At 42.9% G+C, this 22333-nt stretch overlaps 1 protein-coding gene across 1 annotated transcript in view; it reads right to left on the reverse strand.

Annotated features, from left to right (window-relative positions):
* The window catches only part of NPHP4 (nephrocystin 4), a 139537-nt gene that overhangs the window by 51169 nt on the left and 66035 nt on the right, over positions 1-22333 (reverse strand). Inside the window, exons 8-9 of the mRNA XM_058444381.1 lie at positions 21947-22129; positions 13129-13267 (exon numbers count right to left, since the gene is read on the reverse strand). Coding sequence (XP_058300364.1) covers positions 13129-13267; positions 21947-22129 — 322 coding nt within the window. The remainder of the gene's footprint in view (positions 1-13128; positions 13268-21946; positions 22130-22333) is intronic.

Raw genomic sequence — 22333 nt, forward strand, 5'->3', positions numbered from 1 at the left:
GGGGTCCTAACAGAGGAAAATGTTCATTTCGCTGAGCAACTGCCCAGCTGAGCAAAGCTGCCTGCGTTTAACTATGGGGTCAGCAATTCCGCGGGAGAGAGAAGTCCTGAGGGAGGAGGGAGAGGGGGCAGCATGAAGAGGCTGTTGCTTAGCAACTCATGGCAGCTGGTGGAAGGCAGGGACGGGCCAGGCCTTGGGCCTTGGGCCTTGGGGGTAGAGTGTGGCCCTGTTAGGAACAGGGGTAAACAGATGGCCCCAAAAGGCAGGTGAAAGGAAGGACCAATGCTGGTAAAGATGCAGTCTCTGGGGTTTGAAGAAGGGTTGCAAAAAGTAGCTTCCTTTCATCAGGCTGTGAAAATAAAGGATGAGTCAGTATCTAGTGGTACTCTAGACACTTTTAAGAATTCACACGGCAAACCCACCTGAAAAGCCTTTATTCCTAACTATTTGTAGGTAAAAAGTCATTCTTCCTAAGAGTTTGAAAACAGGAATGGGAAAATGAGCACAACCTAAGCAGAGATCAAGGGGCAACTGGATGATGAGTGAGCACGGGACTCTGTGCTGCAGGAGTCCAGATCCCAGGCAGCCCAGGAACAGGAGCTGGTTCAGCAGGCCCAAGCCGAGTGGGGAGTTCCGTGACTCACCAGAGCCCTGAGCTGCGGTCACCTCCAGTGTCAGTTTCAGAAGTGTCACCTCCCTTGTCAAAGCCTTGCTCTGACCCACTCTCCCACTAATTCTCCAGCGAAATGCACCCTTACCACCTGCACATGAACTTCCATCCCGTGGTTGGAGGGTGGCCAAAAAGCTGCTCCGTGGCCTTAGACTCTGCCCCACCACCATGTGATTGACTGAACCACCCTCACCCAGGGCAAGGGAGCCGCTGTCTGTCGGAGAGGATGTTCCAGACCAGCTAGCAGCACAGCAGGCACCATCAGGGCAGGAATCTAACTCCACGTGTCCTGGGAAACACCACAATTACATGTTTGCAATGACCCCTTCTACATGGCTGTTTTCAAATCTATTAAGCAAACAAACCAAAATTCTGACACCACCAGAGGAACGTTCAAAAGCAAAATATAGGTCAGGGAAATTCCAAATTACAAAAAAATAAAGACTGGGTGCCCTCTAGCGTCTCAATGCACACTCTTCCGTGGTAAGTGATGAATGAACCTTTGCTCCCTTGCAATGTTACAGAGAAAATAAAAAGGATTATTCATAACCGAGAGCCAAAGTACCTCACTTAAAGTGACAGTCGCATATCATTAAGATCTCCAAAGGAACCATATAAGTTGGTGAAATACTGAAGTATGAAAAGTTTCCATCATAAGTTAAACACTAGTGGATATTTAAAAGTCTCTTATATTGGGTTTTGAGAGGCAATGTCTTCCGATGCTTGGAACCTGGGCTGAAGGTAATCATTTAACGTGACATGAATGCAGCCATAAATCCAAATTAAATAAACTCAGTGAAATCAGGGTCCATCCATGTAGATTTGCTGGTCCCCAAACAGTGACTGAGAAGTAGATTATGCTGCTACAGCTCATTTGCACCACCATTCAACTCCTGGTCCTTCCAGTAACCAAGGCACACTCCTCTCTGCCAAGGATATGACAGTAAATCTTCTGGTGAGGAACTCAAAGCATTGTTCCCCACAGCTCTGCACCTTAAGAAGTCAAGCTAGGCCGGGTGCGGTGGCTCATGCCTGTAATCCCAGCACTCTGGGGCCGAGGTGGGTGGATCACCTGAGGTCAGGAGTTCAAGAGCAGCCTGGCCAACATGGTGAAACCCCATCTCTACTAAAAGCACAGCAGGCTTCTAGAAGGACAGGCTGCTTCTCACCTGTCTTCATCCTTCTCAAACAAAAGAAAGAGTCGCAGGAAATACTCAAGTCTATGCATTCACTGACGGCAAAATACAAGAACAGCTGGACAAAGCTGGAATGCAAGAGTACAGCCAAAGTGGCAGTGGCAGGGAAAGACCCTGGACTGGGATCGGGAGACCAGGAGCCCCAACCCAGAGGCAGCCACTATCTGTCAATTTCACCCACCCTGAATCTGTACTCTCTTCTGGTGGTTTTCCTTTAGGGAATAACCCTCCCAGCCCTTAACCATACAGTCGGGGTGGCCCCAACCCCCACACCAAGAAGGGTGTGTGACCAAGGCCAACTGTCCCCACCCCCATCCCCATCAGGTGTTACATGGTAAAGACAGGAGGACTCCCACTGGAACAACTGAGTCAATCAGGGCCTTTATGCTGGGATTCCTAAGCCCAGGATTACCTGGGAGATCCTGGGCTGTGTAGAGAAGCTCTACCTGGAAAGAAGCCAACACTGAAGAAAGGAGAGCTTAAAGGGGAGGGGAGGGGGAAGGGGCATGGGGGAGAGAGATGAAAAGATGGAGTCTTAATGGTATCCTTTGAGTGCCGGGATCCAGCCATGCCTAACATCAGCTCTACCTCTAGGCTTTTCTGACACATGAGCCAATACATTCTCTCTTGTTGAAGCTATTTTGAGTCAGGTTTCTATCCCTTGTATACAAAAGGGTTTTGATTAATTCATTCACTCTACAAATATGTACTGAATGTTTTACTGTGGGCCAGGACTCATCAGACAATGTACAGATGAATGAAACAGTCCCCACTGTGAGCTGCTTCAATGATAAGACTCTTCAGTGTGGTGCAAATAAATGCACCAACTATCTGCACCTCTTTACCTTCCAGGCATATGATGAGTCAAGTCCCCAGTCCCCCTATGACTTGGGAGGCCACGTGGCTACTTCTAACCCGGGAGCGGGAGAAGTGATGTGTGCCATTTCTGGGCCAGAGCCATAACTGATGGTACAAGATCCTCCCAAGGCCTCCCTTTCCTGCTGGTGCAACCCAGCAATATTCAAGACGGCAAACACCCGCTGGGACCAGGATGAGCAGAGCCACCACCAACTGCAATGTGCACACAGCGAGGGTGAGAAACAAACCTTTTTATTTTAAGCTACCGAGATCTGGAGATTATTTGTTACCATAGCAAATTCGACTAATACCCTCTAAGAACAGTGGCAGGGAAGGAAGGAGTCACACAACACACAAGGATATAAAATAAAAGGTGGTGTTGGCTGGGCGCGGTGGCTCACGCTTGTAATCCCAGCACTTTGGGAGGCCGAGGCGGGCGGATCACGAGGTCAGGAGATCGAGACCACGGTGAAACCCCGTCTCTACTAAAAATACAAAAAAATTAGCCGGGCGTGGTGGCGGGCGCCTGTAGTCCCAGCTACTCGGAGAGGCTGAGGCAGGAGAATGGCATGAACCTGGGAGGCGGAGCTTGCAGTGAGCCAAAATTGCGCCACTGCACTCCAGCCTGGGCGACAGAGCGAGACTCCGTCTCAAAACAAGAAAAAAAAGAAAAAAAAAAAAAGGCAGTGTCTGCAAAGGGCTGTGGGATGCTGAAAACAAAGCTCTGCCATGGACAAGACCCTCAGGCAGGGCTTTACAGATGAGTACAGGTTTCCATAAGAGAGGGCAAAATGTGGGAATATTTAAAGACATTTTCAAGTTGTAGGTAAAAAAGAAATAAAAATGGAACTCAATAATGTAGGAAATAACACTCCAAACCAAAACCTATGAAATGGGGTAAAAGATGTTCTTGGAAGAAAACTGCAGAATCTTATAATGATTTTATTATGAAACACAATGAGCAAATAAGCTAAGAATTCCACTTTTCAAAGAGGATGAATAAAGATATAGAATTAAGATTAAAGAAAAAATTAATAACTTAAAAACAAGAGAACCAGTAAGTAAAAGTAACAGCTGATTCTTTGAAGAGACTAATGAAATATACAAACCTCTCATAAGCCTGACCGAAAAAGGAAGAGTCCTCCCAAGATAGAAAGCGAAGGAAGGAATCTAATCACAGGCGCATATTGAATGTTTAAATTAGTTACAAACTTTATCACAGCATCCTTGTAAACTAGAGGAAATTGGCCATTTTTTTAGAGGACGTGTATCCCAAAAGTTAACACAAGATGAGGTGGAAAACATAAATAGACCAATAACCATGAAAAGAAATGTAATTGGTTGTCAAAAATCCCTTCAGGCTTTCACAGAGAAGTTTTATCAGACCTTCAAGAAACAGGTCTTGCCTTTTGTTTAGACTATTTTAAAGCCCAGAAAAAGATGGACAGCTTCCTCCGGATTATGACATGACAAGAGAAAGCTGCAGATCAGGGGTCTGCAAACTATGGTCCACAGGTCGATTCAGCTAACAATCTGTGTGTATCAATAAAGTTTTACTAGAACACAGCCACGTTCATTCATTAACATATGACCTACATATATCAGCAGAGATGAGTAGCTGTGACAGAGACCATCTTGCCCACAAATCCTAAAATACTTACTATTTGGCCTTTACAGAAAAAGTTTGCTGACCTCTTCTATAGTTTGGGCCTCAATTGTAGAAACAGAAATCCCAAACACAAGTTAATCACATCAAGATGGACATAACTGCAAAACTCCCCACAAGTCATTCTCTCTTTTTTAGTACTTTTTTGAAGTTTTTTAGGTTCTCAGAAGTACTGAGCAGAAGGTACAGAGTGTCCCCACAGTGCCCTGTCCCCACACACAGCTCCCCTCACTAACATCCCACAGCAGATGGCACGTGATTCTTCTTGCCACCTCATGTATTTGGTAGTTTGTTTACTGTCTGTTTTTAAAGCTCCACTGGGACAGGAGCCTAACCAAGTACCTGGCACATCACAGACTCTCCGCAAGTCTTTGCTGAGTGGAGGGTGGGTAGAAGAAAAGGAGAACCACCTGAACAAGCCCTATCTGAGTCAACATGCCCTAAAGTGCTTGCAGAATGGCTAATATAAAATGGTAGAGGCATAGCCAACACTGAGCTTTCTGGGCCCACCCAGAACCTACTTGCGTGGATGCAGTCAGGGCCAGCTGTGTTTATCTGTTTGTTTGTGGGACTTTTTTTTTTAGAGGCAAAGTCCGGCTCTGATGCCCAGGCTAGAGTACAGTGACGTGATCATAGTTCGCTGCAGCCTCGAATTCCTGGGTTCAAGCAATTCTCCTGCCTCAGCCTCCCAAGTAGCTGAGACTACAGGCACATGCTACCACACCCAGCTACTGCATGCATTTATTTACTTATCTATCTATCTACCTATTTATCTATCTAGAGACACAGTCTCGCTCTATTGCCCAGGCTGGAGTGCAGTGGTGCGATCTCGGCTCACTGCAACCTCTGCCTCCCAGGTTCAAGAGATTCTCTTGCCCCAGCCTCCCAAGTAGCTGGGACTACAGGCGCATGCCACCACGCCAGCTAATTTTTTGTATTTTTAGTAGAGATAGGGTTTCACCGTGTTAGCCAGGATGGTCTCAATCTCCTGACCTCGTGATATGCCCACCTCAGCCTCCCAAAGTGCTGGGATTACAGGCATGAGCCACCGCGCCCGGCCTTAAGTTTTTTGCAGAGTCAGGGTCTTGCTATGTTACCCAGGCTGGTCTCGAACTCTTGGCTTCAAGCCATCCTCCCACCTCAGCTTCCCAGCATGCTAGGATTATAGGCATGAGCCACTGCGCCCCGCCAGGGCTAGCTGTTTTCACCCATCAAAGACTCTGGGGTTCATAGGAGCTCCGCAGAGATGTGCTGCAGCTGCTCCTGCCCTGGCAGCCCCGTGTTAATTGAACCAGTAGTTGAAGGGGTACGTACATGTGGTTGCTTCCCTCAATGCTGCCAACCAGAAGAACCACAATGGCAGTGGCATGGGGACAACATTAATGATCGCCCGACAATCACTGGGCATCTGCTCCACGCCAGGCAGCCCCGAGCACCTGGACATATCTTTACTCATTTCATCCTCCCCACAATCCTTGGCTATCCTTTGCCTATTTTTCTTTTCTGTTGTTTATCTGCTTCTTATTGATTTGGAGGAGCTCTTTCTGTAATCTTTCTTTCTAATCTTCTCATCTTACTTCCTTAATTTTTAATGGTCATATGTATTGCAAATATCTTTTGGCCTGAGGTCTGTCTTCTAACTTTGTTTACAAAGTCTTTTCTCATACAAAAGTTTTATATTTTAATATAATCTTATTTCTCAATCTTCTCTTTTTGGTTTATGCTTTGTCTATCTTGCTTAAGAAGGCCTTCCTAACCTAAAGGCCATAAAAATATTCTCCAATGTCTTTTTCTAAGATTTCTCAAGTTTGTTTTTCATACTTTAAGTATATAATCCATCCCATTTTACAGCTGAGGAAACAGGGACAGAGACATTAAGTAACTGCTCTAATATTCAATAAGTATGCATTCATAAGCAATACACGCAACTGTTTTGAAAGTTACTTAAATGCTACCACATTGTTCATTTCCTTTCAGAACTTGTGTTCATTCAACATGCCTTTGTGAAGGTTTATCCACCTGATACGCATAGATCTATTTCATTCATTTAACCGATACACAGCATTTCACTGTCCAAGTAAGTCAGTTTATCCATTCCCTGACTGGGAAGCCAGCAGACTGTTTTCAAATTTTAACTTAGAAGCTGCTGTGATGCCGAGCCTGCCCATGTCTCCTTGTACATATGAACCAGTTGTTCTCTCTCACAGGTGTCTGGAAATGGTGCTTCTGAGATGTAGGATATTAACTAAATATTACAAAATCACTCTTCAAAGCGGCTGCACATACCACATTCTCCCCACAGTGGTGAGAGTTCTGCTTTAAGCACATCCTCAGGAACCTCTGCACTACTAGACAGCTGGATTTCTCCAATATGAGGGGAATAAAACGGTTTCTCATTTTATTTTGCATTTCTCTGATTACCAGTAATACTAAGCACGTTTTCATATGTTTATGGTTATTGGTTATTCTGGTTTCTTCTCTATAAATTCCCTCTTCATATGACGACAGCATTAGCGATCGCCCAGCAATTGCTGAGCACTGTCCATTTTTCTTTCCTGCTGTCTATTTCTTATTGATTTGGAGGACTTCTTTCTATAATCTTTCTTCTTTCTGATCTTCTAATTCTAACATTTCTGAAGTTTTGGTTTTTAGGCCACCTGGAATTTATTATTGTACATGACATGAAGCTAGGACTGAATTTTATATTTTCCATGTGGGCAAGGGATCATGCCACGCCATTTACTGACTGCTACCCCTTGGGTAAGCGGAGTAACTGCTACCACCCTCGTCCTAACCTCAGAACCTATACATATGTTCAATGCCAAGGGACTAAGGTGCTCATCAGCTGACCTTGAGGTGGGGGAATGACCCTGGATTATCCAGGTGGGCCCAATGTACTCACGACAGTCTCTGTAAGTGAAAGGCAGGGAGGCAGGAGGGTCAGAGTTGAGTGACGAATGGAAAGTGCTACATGGCTGCCTTTGAAAATGGAAGAAGGAGCCAAGGGATGCAGGTGGCCTCTAGCAGCTGGAAAAGGAGAGGAAATGGATTTTTCCCTGGAGCCTCCAGAAGGAGCACACCCCACTGAGCCCTCGATTTAAGACTGTGGGACCCACTTTGGACTTCTGACCTCCAGAATTTTAGGATAATAAGCTCCTGTTGCAATGTCACTAATTTGTTGTAGCAGCAATCGGAAACTAATATATTCCTTCTCTGCAAGTTGTCACATATCACACTTTATATTTTGTCCCATTATCTATTTATTTCTCTCTGTATCAGTGTTATACTTGTTCTAGAAATTAGAACATTACGGTAAGTCTGAAAACTAAGAAAGGTGAAGCCTCCCTCCTTCTTCAAAATTGCCTTGGCTATTCTTGACTATGTATTTTTTTTTTTTTTTTAAATAACCCCAGCATTTTGGGAGGCCAAGGCGGGAGGACCACTTGAGACCAGGAGTTCAAGACCAGCCTGTACAACATAGCAAGACCATATCTCTACAAAACAAAAAACTCAGCCAGGCATGGTGGCACTGCCTGTAGTCCTGACTTAGCCGGGCACGGTGGCACTGCCTGTAGTCCTGGCTTAGCTGGGCACGGTGGCACTGCCTGTAGTCCTGGCTTAGCCGGGCATGGTGGCACTGCCTGTAGTCCTGGCTACTCGGGAGGCTGAGGCAGGTGGATTGCTTGAGCTCAGGAGTTCAAGGCTACAGTGAGCTGTGATTATGTCACGCACTCCAGCCAGAGCAACAAAGTGAGAATTTATCTCTAAAAGCAAAACAAAACAAAAACCCTGGAATATATCCTAAAAGAAAATAAATGCAGCACATGGGAGAAAGACACACCACGCAGAGAGCATGAGCCAAGACTCAAAAGTCCAGAAAACACACAGCATGGTGAGTGAATCACAAGTAGCACACGCAGCTAGAAAACGCTTCCAAACCCCGGGACGATCGGCCCCGGTGGGGATGATTTCAGCAGCCGAGAAACCATTAACAGGACTTCTACTTCTGGCCAAGAAGAGTAACTGTGATCAGATTGACCCTCCCATCTAAAATACATTTTCTTTTAAACACAAAATACGTAAAACAGTGGTTTTCAAGACAGTGGACTTCAGGCAACAAAGAAGAATGATCCCGAGGGCTGGGAAGCAGAAGAGGGAAGGCGTATCCTGCCCCCAGCTTACTGTGTTCAGTGAGTTTGCACCAGACAGGATGAGCAGCACAGAGAGAGAACGCTGGCCATTTACAGAGGGTCCCACCCTAGCATTCAGTAGAGTGCGGATCAGGAAACTTCCTAAGGCCAAAAGAGAAAGAACCACTAGAGAGGATTACAGGGAACAGGGCCTGGTCTTCACAGGGCAGGCAGACATAGCGCTGTTCCCTCCAGCCACCTGGTAATCCTCATTCTTCATGGGATGCCGGGCAGAGCCCTCGGAGGGCACCTGTCATCTCAGTGAGGAATAATCAGCCCTAGATGAAATGCTGATCTGATCTCACCTAACAAATCTTAAGAGCAAGACCCAAAAGGATCTAACAATTTTCAAAGCTTAAGAATATTTATCAGATACAAAAATATTCGGTATCCAATAAGAGAAAATTCTCAGTATCTGGAGTCCATCAAAAGTTATCGGACATCCAAAGAGGCAGGAAAACAGAACCCAATCAGGACAAAAATCTATCAATCAAAACTGATCCTGAACTGACAAAGATATTAGAATTAGCAAACCAGGATATAAAGTAGTTATAACTGTATTTCTTAAGTTCAAAAAGCCAGGGGAAACACTGAACACGTTAAGTCAAGACACGGAAGAATAAAACAAGCCCAGACAGAACTTCCAGAGATTAAACTATAATATCTGAGATGAAAAGTATACTGAATGGGATAAATGGCAGATCAGACACTCCAGAAGAAAAGAACTTGAAGTGAACTTGAAGACAGAAACTATCTAAAATGAAACACACAGCAAAAGAAGGTTAGGAATAAAAGTGAACAGAGTATCAGCGAGCTGTGAGACAACTTCTGGCAGCCTGATAAACATGTAATTGGGGCCTCTGAGAGGATGAGAGAGGAAGACAGAAGAAATATGTGAAGAAATAATGACCACAATTTTTCCAAATGTGATGAAAACTATAAATCTAGAGATCTAAGAAGCTCAAGGAACCCCGGCAAAAAAATCAGTTAAAGAGCCATTCTGGGCAAGCAGAGGCAGTGGCAGACTTGTTTTAAAATCTCCTCCAAACGCCTCATGAAAACAGGGCAACCAGGGAAGTAAAACCAAAGCCCACAGATGGCATCCACGATTGATCCAGCCCAAAAGCCCGACAGCAGGATCAGCCCATCAGTTTATAATTAATTTTATTAGAAGGTCTTCAGAACACAACTAGCTGCTCTTTCCCAGTGCCATAACTGTATCTTTATTTACTTATTTATTTTTGAGACAAGGTCTCGCTCTTTTGCCCAGGCTAGAGTGCATTGGCATAATCACGGCTCACTGCAGCCTCAATCTCCCGGGCTCAACCAATCCTCTTGCCTCAGCCTCCTGAGTCTCAGCGGGGACTAAAGGTGCACACCACCGCGCATAGCTAATTTGTTTTATTTTTAGTAGAGATGGGGTCTTGCTATGTTGCCCAGGCTGGTCTTGAACTCCTGAGCTCAAGTGATCCTCCTGCCTCAGCCTTCTTAAGTGCTAGGATTATAGGCATGATCCTAGCCTATAATACCTATGATACCTGGCTGTATCGTAATTTAAACACATGAAAATTTCTTTCCAGAGAAGGCAGCCATATTTTTCCTGAAAGCTAGCTATACAGGTTCATTCTCTGTTCAGGCATTTCTACAGACATGGGCAAACTATGTTTATTATGTATTACTATTGTACTTCTAAGTAACTTCATCAAAAATCAGAGTACAGAGTAGATCCATGGGTTCTGCATCCATGAATTCAACCAGCCTTGGATTGAAAATATTTTTTTAAAAATGGATGGTTGTATCTGCACTGGACATGTACAGATTCTTTTTTTCTTGCCATTACTCCCTAAACAGTGCAACAACGATTTACATAGCATTTGCACTGTATTAGGTATTTGTAAGAAGCCTAAAGATGATTTAAAGTACACGGGAGGATGTGCGTAGCTTACAGGCAAATACCACATCATTTTATATAAGGGACTTGAGCATGTGGAACCAGTCCCCCACGGATACCGAGGGATAACGCGAATCATGTTTATATTTAATTACAAAATATACCCAATTTATAATCTAAGGTCCTCTGTTTTTCATAATTATGTTTCTTAAAGGTTGATAGGTATTTTATTTTTAAAATATAACTATATGTCAAAGAGTGTATGTCAAAAAAGGAAAGATACCAGATGTAAGCAAGGAATGGGTTGCTTTTTTTTTTTTTTTTTGGACATGGAGTCTTGCTCTGTCACCCAGGCTGGAGTGCAGTGGCACAATCTCGGCTCACTGCAAGCTCTACCTCCTGGGTTCATGCCATTTTCCTGCCTCAGCCTCCCGAGTAGCTGGGACTACAGGCGCCCGCCACCACACCCAGCTAATTTTTTGTATTTTTAGTAGAGACGGGGATCACCATGTTAGCCAGGATGGTCTCGATCTCCTGACCTCGTGATCCACCTGCCTCGGCCTCCCAAGGTGCTGGGATTACAGGCATGAGCCACCGCGCCCGGCCAGGAATGGGTTGCTTTAAATGACCCTTTATTATGACCCTTTGTTTGGTTTTTTGAAATTATGTGTCCTATGCCTTGAATGCATTCAACTGTATCAAATGAAATTGGAAATTCATTCTAAACTGACTCTGACAGGAAATGCATGCATGCCTACTACCCACCACCACAAGGGATTCCAGTACAAGGGGGACTGTACATTTCAGTGCCATTTATATAAGATGGGATTATTAATGTACACATCAGCGGTAAACAGAAATCTTGGGAACAAGATGGTAGGCACAAAATTCAAACACTGAAAAAACAGAACAATTAAAACCATCAAATGCATCACCTCTATGAAAAGAAGGAAAATACTTAATAATGTAGTTTGTCCCAAAGAAATCAACTATTAGGTTTTGGTACCGGAATATTCTTAAATAGCTCAGAAAATCCTGAAAGACCATGTTTATTATGTATTACTATTGTACTTTTAAGTAACTTAATCAAAAATCAGAGTACAGAGTAGATCCATGGTTTCTGCATCTATGAATTCAACCAGACTTGGGCTGAAAATATTTTTTTTAAATGTGTCTGCACTGAACACATACTGACTCTTTTTTTCTGGTCATTATTCCCTAAACAGTACAATTTACATAGCATTTGCACTGTATCAGGTATCTCAGAGAATCATCAACTTTATCAAATTCATCAACTTAGAAATGCATGTGCTGCTTCCACCAACTGTAAAATCAAATTCAACGAGACCAGTTCTCATAAATTAGAATCTCAATCCATGAAGAAAACCCCTCCTGAGTGACAGAAGCACCAGCAGCTTTGCACCAGGACTCAGGGCCACAGCCAAGCACAGAAAGCAACTCCTCCCTCGACACCTGGGCGTCACCAGCTGGAGCCCAGAGGAACACAAAGCTCCTTCCACGGGCTTGCACGTTTGTTCTTTCCCTATCCTGCCATCTGGAACAGGCAGAAAGAAGGAAGTCATCACCTGTGACTAGGGACCCTAGAACTTTCAGTGGCGAGAGCTCCAGATGCCTAGAGCCAAGGCCCCATACTCTTTCAGGTGGACTACTCCAACACTCTCTCGTACCTTCCACCCCTCACTTCACTATAGGTGGAATTCTCAACCAGGACATGGGTCTAAACCAAGACACTCTGAGCACAGGGTACTGCCTCAGCAGAAACAGCTAGACTGACGGCCAACAAGAACTTTTTAACCTCCTAACCATGTGGACTTACTGCCACCCACAGGGCCAGGGCTCTACCTCTGCTGGCAGCCCTTGCTGCTTGCAGCCAATTGTGACTCCTTTTCTTAAAGCCACAGACTCAGATCACAGACCCCTAACTTTCGGGCAAGGCTTCAAGATGAGTAGACAGATGGCTACTTTAACAGTGCAAACTCAAGGTGGCGGTCCTTGGCCCTCAACCACCCTCTAATTCTTGGGTCCCACATTTGCAGGGCACCCATGTGACGTGTCCTTTTTTTTTTTTTTTTTTTGAGACGGAGTCTCGCTGTGTCCCCCAGGTTGGAGTGCAGTGGCGCGATCTCAGCTCACTGCAAGCTCCGCCTCCTGGGTTCACGCCATTCTCCTGCCTCAGCCTCCTGAGTAGCTGGGACTACAGGCGCCCGCCAACACACCTGGCTAATTTTTTGTATTTTTAGTAGAAACGGGGTTTCACCGTGTTAGCCAAGATGGTCTCAATCTCCTGACCTCGTGATCCGCCTGTCTCGGCCTCCCAAAGTGCTGGGATTACAGGCATGAGCCACCGCGCGCGGCCGACGTGTCCTTTTAAATGCTTAGTTGGGGAGCTGTCAAGTAACTGAGCTGACTCTGGGCTGAAGCATAAGTGACAAGCTTCTGGGCCACACTTCATCACTGTCCAATTCTACACCTTGGTATTAAGCAAAACCCCAACTAACAGATTCGATGAATGCAATCTACAATGATTATCTTACAAATGTGATGATTACCATACTAGACTAAGTATCCTTCCCCGGGAAGAGATGGAAGTGCGGCCTGCCGTGTGCCTGGCAAGTCAGCTCTCTGGAAACACTTACTTGAAGCAGACGTGGGTGGTTTCCTGGCAGCCCGCCGCTCTGCCTTGGGGCCGCCGACAGGCTCCGCGGGTGCATCCAGGTGTTTTTCTGAGCCCAGCGAGAACTGGAACCGGATTGTACCCGACTCCACCTGCTTCACCTGCAATGGACCAGAGGAGCAGTGATGGCCACTCCCTTCATCAGCACGCCTGTCAGAAGGATCCAACCAGGAACAGCAGGCTCTGTCCTAAAACAAAGTCTACATGAAATCAGAGGCTTCTGACGCCACATGTTCTTAGATTATAATCAAGTAGTTTGAGCAAAAAGCAATTGGCGTGGCACTAAAAGCCCTGCAGACCATATGGAATGACCCTTACCCAAGTAGAAATCACAATCTCTCTCGAGTTGTGAATGTTTTCATTGACCTACGTGAAACTGACATCTTTATTCTGGGTATGGCTCTGTGGGTTTTGGCACATGCACAGATTCACATAACCAGCACCACACTCAGGGTGCAGGCCAGCCCCATCCCCCTAGGGTGCTCCCTTGCCCTGCCCTGCCCCTCTGCAGCCACACCCAGCCCCTGCCTAACCCAGGCAATCTATGACTGATTCCCCAGCACTGTCATTTGGTCTTTTTGAGAATGTCAAAAAAATGTCCAACACATGGAATTACATAATGTATAACTTTTGAGACCAGCTTCTTTCATTTAGCATAAGACTGATGAGATTCATTCGAGTTGTTGCATATACATCAAACTGTTTCTTTTTTTATTACTGAGTGATATTCTATTGTACGGATGTATCAGTTTATTTATCCATTCACTCACAAACATTTGGGTAGTTTCTGGTTTGGGTGATTATAAACAGACCTGCTACAAACACATGTATTTGTGTAAATACAGGTTTCATTTCTCCAAGAGTAGGACTGCTGGGTCATACGGTATATTTAACGTCATAAGAAACTTCCAAACTTTATTTCTGGACTCTCTAGTCTGTTCCATTAATCTAATCCTTTGATACTAATTATATTAATTAGTGTAGCTGTACAGTAAATGTTTAAACTGTGTAGTATGTTTCCTCCAACTTTATTTTTTCCAAAACTGTTTTGACTCTTCTAATTCCTTTACCTTTCCATATAAATTTCAGAATCAGCCTGTCTATATCTCCAAAAAAACCCTGCTGGGATTTTGATTGAAACTGCATAAAATCTCTAGATCAATCTTGGGCAGAACTGACAGCTTTACTATGTTGAGTTTTCCAAGACATAAACATGTTACGTCTCTCCAATTATCTAGGTCTTCTTTGATTTCACCTAAGAATAACCACAATGACAACTAGCAAAAGGACAGTTTTATTGTTTTCAGCATACAGATCCCATATCTATTTTGTTAGATTTAGTTCATGGAGGGCAGACTTTGTAAATAATACTGTTTCTGTATTTTGCTTTCAATTTTTCAGTGCTAGTATACAGAAATAGGATTGATTTTTCATGTTGACTTCCTGTGTTATCCTGCAACCTCACTAGACCCACTTATTCATTCCAAAAGGACTTTTTTGTAGACTCCTCAGAATCTTTGCCATAGACAATCATGTTTTCTGCAAATAAGGACAGTTTTGTTTCTTCCTTCTAATGTGTATGTCTTTTGTTTTCTTGACTTACAGCACTGACTACAACTTCCAATGCAATACTGAACATGACGTTGAGTGCTAACAGTGGACATCCTTTACTTGTTCCTAATCTTACGGGGAAAGCAATCAGTCTTTCACCATTAAGTATGATGTTAACTAAAGAGTTTTTGTAGATACCATTGATTATGCTGAGGACGTTTTCTTTTATTGCTAGTTTGCTCAGTTTTTAATCATAAACTGATGCTGAATATTGTCAAATGTTTTTTCAGTATCAATTGCCAGGATCATGTGGTTTTCCTTCTTTAGGCTGTTACTATAATGAATCACATTTATTGATTTCCGAATAGAAAACAGACTTGCATTCTCGGGATAAAGCTCCACTTGGCTATAGTGTATTCTTTTTGCGTATTGCTGGACTCAATCTGCTAATATTTTGGTGAGTATTTTGCACCTATGTTTATGAAGGATATGGGTCCACAGTTCTGTTTTCTTGTTACTATTATTTTTCTGGTTTTGATATCAGGGCTGGCTTCATTTCATGAGTTGGGAATTGCTCCCATCTTTTCTGTTTTCTGAAATAGATTGTACAAAAGTGGCATTATTTCTTCTTTACATGTCTAACAGAATTCATAGTGAATAGGCCTGAATATTTCTTTTTTAAAAGTTTTTAAACTATGAATTTATATATTAGGTATAGGACTACTCAGGTCATCTACTTCATCTTGGCTGAGTTTTGGCAGTGTAGAGTTTAATATTCATTCATCCATTTCACCTAAATTGTCAAATTTATGTGCAGAGAATTGTTCGTAGTATTCCCTTATTATCCTTTTAATACCTGTGAGGTCTGTACTGATATTCCTTCTTTCATTCCTAATATTAGTCATTTGTGTCCTCCCTTCTTTCTTTTTCAGTCTTGCTAGAAGTTCATCAGTTTTACTGATATTTTCAAACAGGTTTTGTTTCACTAGGTTTTTGCTATTTTTAAATTTTTAATCTATTATTTTTGTTTTCAATTTCATTGGTTTCTGCTGCTCTTGACTTCTGAATTGCTTTGGGTTTATTTTACTCTTCTTTTTCTAGTTTCTAAAGACAAAGATTAGATCGCTGAATTAGGATCTTTTTTCTGTTCTAATATAAGCACCTAACGCTAAGCATATTTGAGCTGCATCCTACAAACTTTGATATGTTGTATTTCCATATTTGTTAAGTTCCAATATCTTCTATTTTCCCTTGAGGCTCTTTAATTTATGGATTTTACATATTGTCTAATTTCCAAGTGGTTGAAAATTTTTATTATCTTTGTTATTGATTTCTAGTTCAATTCCATTATAATCTGAGAATACACCTTGTATAATCTCAACTCTGTTAAAACTGAAGTTTGTTTTATGACTAAGGATATTGTCTATCTTGATGAATGTTCCATGTGCACTTGTAAACAACGTGTATCCTGCTGTTGTTGGGGAGAGTGCTCTATAAATATCATTCCAATCCAGTTGGTCGATGGTGATGTTCAGTCCTTCTGTATCACTGCTGATGGAATAGCTAGTTGTTCTTTGTTTACTTAGAGAGGATGTTGAAGTCTCCAACTCTAATTGTGGATTTGTCCATTTCTCCTTTCAGTTCAATCAGTTTTTGCTTCATGTAATTTGAAGCTCTATGTTAGATGCAAGCAATTTTAGGATTGTTATGTCTTGGCCACTGACCCTTTTATCATGTGTACTATCTCTTAATTCCTGGAAATTTCCTGTATTCTGAAGTCTAGTTTGTCTGATAGTGTCTGATAGTAATATAGCCACTCCAGTTTTCTTTTAATTAGTGTTTGAACAGAATATTTTCCATACTTTTAATTTACATTATATTTATTTAAAGTATGTTTGTTATAGACAGTATATAGTTGGGCTTTGTCTTTCATTAGGCCTGACACTATCTTTTAAACTGGTGTGTTTACTCTATTTACACGTAATGTAATTACAGGCATACCTCAAAGATACTGCAGGTTCAGTTCCAAACCACTACAATAAAGCAAGTCACTTGAATTTTTTGGTTTCCCAGTGCATTTAAAAGTTATATTTATACTATACTGTAGTCAATAGGTGTGTAATAGCATATGTCTAAAAAAAAAAAAAAGTACTGTACCTACCTTAATTTAAAAATACTTTATTGCTCACCAGGTGCAGTGACTCTCATCTGCAATCCCAGCACTTTGAGAGGCATGCAGATCACTTAAGGTCAGGAGTTCAAGACCAGCCTGGCCAACATGAGGAAACCCCATCTCTACTAAAAATATAAAAATTAGCCAGGCGTGGTGGTGGGCACCTGTAATCCCAGCTACTTGGGAGGCTGAGCCAGAAGAATCACTTGAACCTGGGAGACAGAGGTTGCAGTGAGCTGCGACTGCACCACTGCACTCCAGCCTGGGTTACAGGGCAGGACTTCATCTCAAAAAAAAAAAAAAAACTTTCTTGCTAAAAAAATGTTAACCACTGGGCCATTATAGGTATGGTGACTCATGCCTATAATCCCAACACTCTGAGAGGCCAAGGTGGGAGGATCCCTTGAACCCGGGAGCTCAAGATGATCCCAGGAAACACAGCAAGACCTCAACTCTACAAAAATTAAAAAATTACCCAGGCATGGTGGCACATGCCTATAGTCCTACCTACTCAGGACGCTGAGGTGTGAGGATTGCTTGAGCCTAGGCGTTCAAGGCTGCCGTGAACTATGATCATGCCACTGCACTCCAGCCAGGGCAACAGAGTAAGACCCAACAGAGTAAGACCAGGGCAACAGAGTAAGTCTCAAAAAAAAAAAAAAAATGCTAAAGATCATCTAAGCCTTCCAGAACATTGTAATCTTTTTGCTGGTGGAGGGTTATGCCTTGATATTGATGGCTGCTGCCTAATCAGAGTAGTGGTTGCTGAAGGTTGGGATGGCTGCAGCACTTTCATAAAACAAGACAACAATGCAAGTTTGCTCCATCAATTGACTTTTTATGTCATAAAAGAGTACCATGCAATGCTATTTGACAGCATTTTACCATAGGCAGAACTTTCAAAATCATAGTCAATCTTCTCAAACCTTGCCACTGCCTTATCAACTAAGTTTAGGTAATATTCTAAATATTACATCTATATACCTTTAAAATCTCACCAAACGCTGTGTTTAGTTTAGTTTTGTTTTGTTTTGTTTTTGAGACAGAGTCTTGCTCTGTTGCCCAGGCTGGAGTGCAATGATGCAATCTCAGCTCACTGCAACCTCCGCCTCCTGGGTTCAAGTGATTCTCCTGCCTCAGCCTCCTGAGTAGCTGGGATTACCGGCATGCGCCACCACACCTGGCTAATTTTAGTATTTTTAGTAATAACGGGGTTTCACCATGTTGGCCAGGCTGGTCTTGAACTCCTGACCTCAGGTGATTCACCCACCTCAGCCTCCCAAAGTGCTAGGATTACAAGCGTGAGCCACTGCACCCAGTCACACTGTTATAATTTCTGCTTCAAACATCCAACATATTTTAAGGAAGAAGAGAAGAATATTATATTTACCATTTCTGTTGTTCTTTCTTCATTCTTGATGTCCCAAATTTCTATCTGGTATCATTTCCCCTCTGTCTGAAGAAATTCTTTTAGCAATTCTTTAAGCAAATTATCTGCTACCAATGAATGCTCTTGCTTTCAGTTCATCTAAGAATGTCCTCATTTCACATCTTTGTTCTGTTTTTTTTTTTTTTAACTGGACATAGAATTCTGAGTTCCAAGGTCTTTCTATTAGCACTTTTAAAATGTCCCAGTTTTCTTCTGGTCGGCATGGTTTCTGATGAGGAATCCACAGTCACTCAAATTATTATTTCTCTGTAAGTAATGTGTCATTTTTCTATAGCTGTTTTTAAGAATCTTCTCCGTCTTTAGTTTTCAGCAGTTTGCGTATGATTTATCTGGGTGTAGACTTCCTAACATTTATCCCTGGGGTTCACTGAACTTGGATCTGCAGATTTATGTCTTTTGCCAAATTGGGGAAGTTTTCAGCCAATATTTTTTCAAGTACTTTTTTCCATACCATAGTCTCCTCTACCAGGACTGGGTGCTAGCCTTTTTGGTAGGGACCTACAGGTCAATGCTGAGGCTTTGCCCCTTGTCTTCCAATCATCTTCTTCTCTGTTGCTAAGGGTGAATAAATTTTTATTGGTTTATCTTCAAGTTCACTAACTCTTTTGTTATCTCCATTCTGCTGTTAGGCCATCTAGTAGTTTTTTATTTTGGTTATTTTGTTTTTCAGTTCTAAAATTTTCATTTGATTGTTCTTTATATCTTCCATCTCTTTACTGAGACAGCCTACCTCTCCATTTATTTCCAGAGTGTTTGCTCTTATTTACTACAGCATCTTTATTATGGTTGCTTTAAATTTTCCATCTGATAATTCTAACATTTGTGCCATCTCAATGTTGGTGTCTGTTAAATGTCTTTTCTCTACAAGCTGTATTTTCCAGGTTCTTTGCATGACAATTAATTTTAGAGCATATCATAGACACTTTGAACATTAGATTATAGAGTCTCATTTAAATCCTGTGAAGAATGCTGGTATTTTTATTTAGGTAGGAATTGACCCAGTTGAGTTCAGGACACAGTTTCTGACCAGCATCTTGTGGGATGTGGTTTCAATGTCAGTTTCATTTTCAAAACCTGTGCAGTATTCTTCGGATCTCTCCTGCATGTGGCTCCATCCAGCAGGCAGCTCTGGGCCTGGGAAGTAGTCAACCCCACAGTCTCAAAGTCTTTGGTATGCCATTCAGGGGCAGACCCACACATATGCAGCTTCGGGGTGAACCCAGGGTTTTGTAAACAACCTTACAGGGCCGCTTCCCCAGCTCCTCCCTCAGTGATCTCTCTAGTGTTTTCCAGTAGAGCCCCATTTTCAATCCTCCAACCAGCTCTGCTGCCCCCTGCAACAGTGCCTGAATCCAAGGCCAAGCAGTAGGAAGATAGAGTGCTTTAAAGATGGGCAGGAATGTATAAAAGACCTAAAATTTTCATCTGTCATTATGAGAATTCAGTATATAATGTCTAAAACAGTAAATTAAGAAATAGCAGCAGAAGCCTATTATTTAGAAAACAAAGGTAAAGACCATAATTCACAGCTAAGAGTTGAAAGTGGCTGCCTTTGGAGATATCAATTAAAAAAAAAAAAAAAAAAGAGGGAGACAATTATTTGCTCAAGGGAAAAGGGCAGGAGTTGTTTAAGAAAGTAAACAATCATGATGACACATGACTTCATTTCATAGTGAATAACAGTGAAATAATCTAACAACATGAACTCTAAAATCTAGCTACCCCAAAGTTATGGGCTTTGAATTCTGTATCTATTTTTCTTTGATTAACATCTGCCACTCCTACTCAACTGTCATGGGATCAGGGATGTTTCTTCTTAGAGTATATGTAGGTGCTCAATAAAAGTTCACTGAGTGATGAACGACTGAATGAGATGAAGAAGAGGCTGGTGCAGTGGCAGAGACAGGCACACCTAGGTTTCCAACTGACCTGACTTGAGAGGGGCTGGCACCACTATGCAGGAAATACAGGCAGAAGCAGAGGAGTGACTTCGCAGTGCAGGAAAGTGAGTCAAGTTTGTGACCAGGGTTAGTTCACTGCTTTGGTTAATTAAATCACTTTAGAGTAGTGGCCCTCAACTGGGGGCAATTTTACCCCCCAGGAAACATCTGGCACTGTCTGTGGACATTCAGGGCTCTCACAACTGGGGGGATCCTGCTGGCACCCAGTGAACAGAGGCCGGGAATGCTGCTCAGTATCCTCTAGTGCACAGGATGGCCTCACACCAAGAATTATCTGGCCCAAATGTCAACAGAGCTGAGGTCAAAAACTCCTGATTTGGAAGTGGTACTCCTTGTGGAAAATGGCAGAACTTGATACATTTGTGTCCTTAAGATAGTAAACCTTCAAAACATTTATGCCCCAATATAATTTATGCACTTAAAAATTAAGGGCAATATGGTGGCATGATAGACCTAAAAGTAAACCGAAGAAATATTTATTTATATACCTATCCAAAGGGGAGGAGAGGGGAGGTAAGAGGAGAAAGAAGAGAGGAGACAAGGAGAGAGGGGAGGACGCAGGAGTGGCGGGCAGGGGAAGATGGTAATGGCTTCAGGATTTCTAACAGCAATTTTATAATAAGGACTCAAACTAGACCATGTGAGAGTGCAGCAAAATATGGTCCCATCAGGAGAGACATTCCTTATAGGAAGAAAAGCTGCACAATCAGCTGTTCTCTTATTCAGGTCCCCTAAGCATTATCCCAATCATCAATAACAACACTGAACACATTATCTGTCGCTGGAGTCAGCACAGAGGTGACAAACTGAAATAACATGCACAGTCCTTTTACCTTAGAAAAATGAGGCACCTGAGTACTAAAAATCTCCTGCTTGCACTGCCGAAAAGGATGTGTTTTAGGAACATGAGAGAAGACCAAACACTGCACCCAAGCAGAAACTCTGCCACACCTCACAGAGCCCAATGGACTCCAGCCATCTACCACAGCAGGGTTTCACACTGTGTCTGTGGTGCCCTGGGTCACCACTAACCATCCTTCAACACCACCAATGGGACCAAGGAGGCTGGGGATGAGACCCTCATATACACTTCAACTCACTCCACTCTACTTTTTTTTGCTTTCTTAATTGGGCTGCAGAGAACATTTCATTTCAGAATTTAAAAAAAAAAAAAACCTGAGAATTTCTGCTGTGGTCCTACCCCTTTGTACACACCCGAGGTCCAACAAGCATTAGTGTAAGTCACAAAGATAAGCCAGGGCTAGAAACCAGAACTGGCTCCCACCTCAGCACTCATCCACCAAAAAACCTACTGGCAAAGGCCACATGAGGCCCAAGCTCCAGTGCTCCAAATGTGCATGCCACAGAGGTGAATCTCACTGCAAAGTGTGTACACATCAGCTGAAGGTTCACCAAGTCATCCCAGGAAATCAGTATGTGAACAGGGATAAAACCCATGATAAAACTGGTCTTATCAGGTTTACACAAAAATATCATACTAATCTTTTTAAAGGCATACCCATGACATGAAAAAAAATTCTGTAAATGAAACATCTGCAAACATATTTGTGAACTTTTGCTTTTGAAAATGAATGAACTTGCTAGAAGTTCACCAGAGATGCATAAGAAATACCTAATAATTTACCTCTTCAGAGCTCATGCTGGCTGAGGGTACCTTGTAGACCAGACAGTGCAAGGGGTTGGGCTGGACCCCGCCCTGCAGAGGCAGGGTCACCCTTCCAGAATCGGCTTCCAGCAAGGGGTTCCAAACAGCCCAGCGGACCATGTGCATGCATGCCAGGTTGGACAGAGAGGTGACCGAAGCTGCCTAGAATTAAAACAAAGCACATCGGTGTATGAGTTATCACAGAAGTCACCTGGAGAGGGGAAATCAACAGTGCTTTCACATGTAAAATTCAACGAGAGATCAGTGTAGCAAGCGGCAGGGATCATCAGCTGCATTTTATAAAAGGAACTAGGGCAGGAGGAGGACATCGCATCCACAGCGCAGACTGTAGGGCACAGACAGTCT

Source organism: Hylobates moloch, unplaced genomic scaffold (genome assembly GCF_009828535.3).
Source record: "Hylobates moloch isolate HMO894 unplaced genomic scaffold, HMol_V3 SCAFFOLD_9, whole genome shotgun sequence".
In the NCBI taxonomy this organism is placed as follows: domain Eukaryota; kingdom Metazoa; phylum Chordata; class Mammalia; order Primates; family Hylobatidae; genus Hylobates; species Hylobates moloch.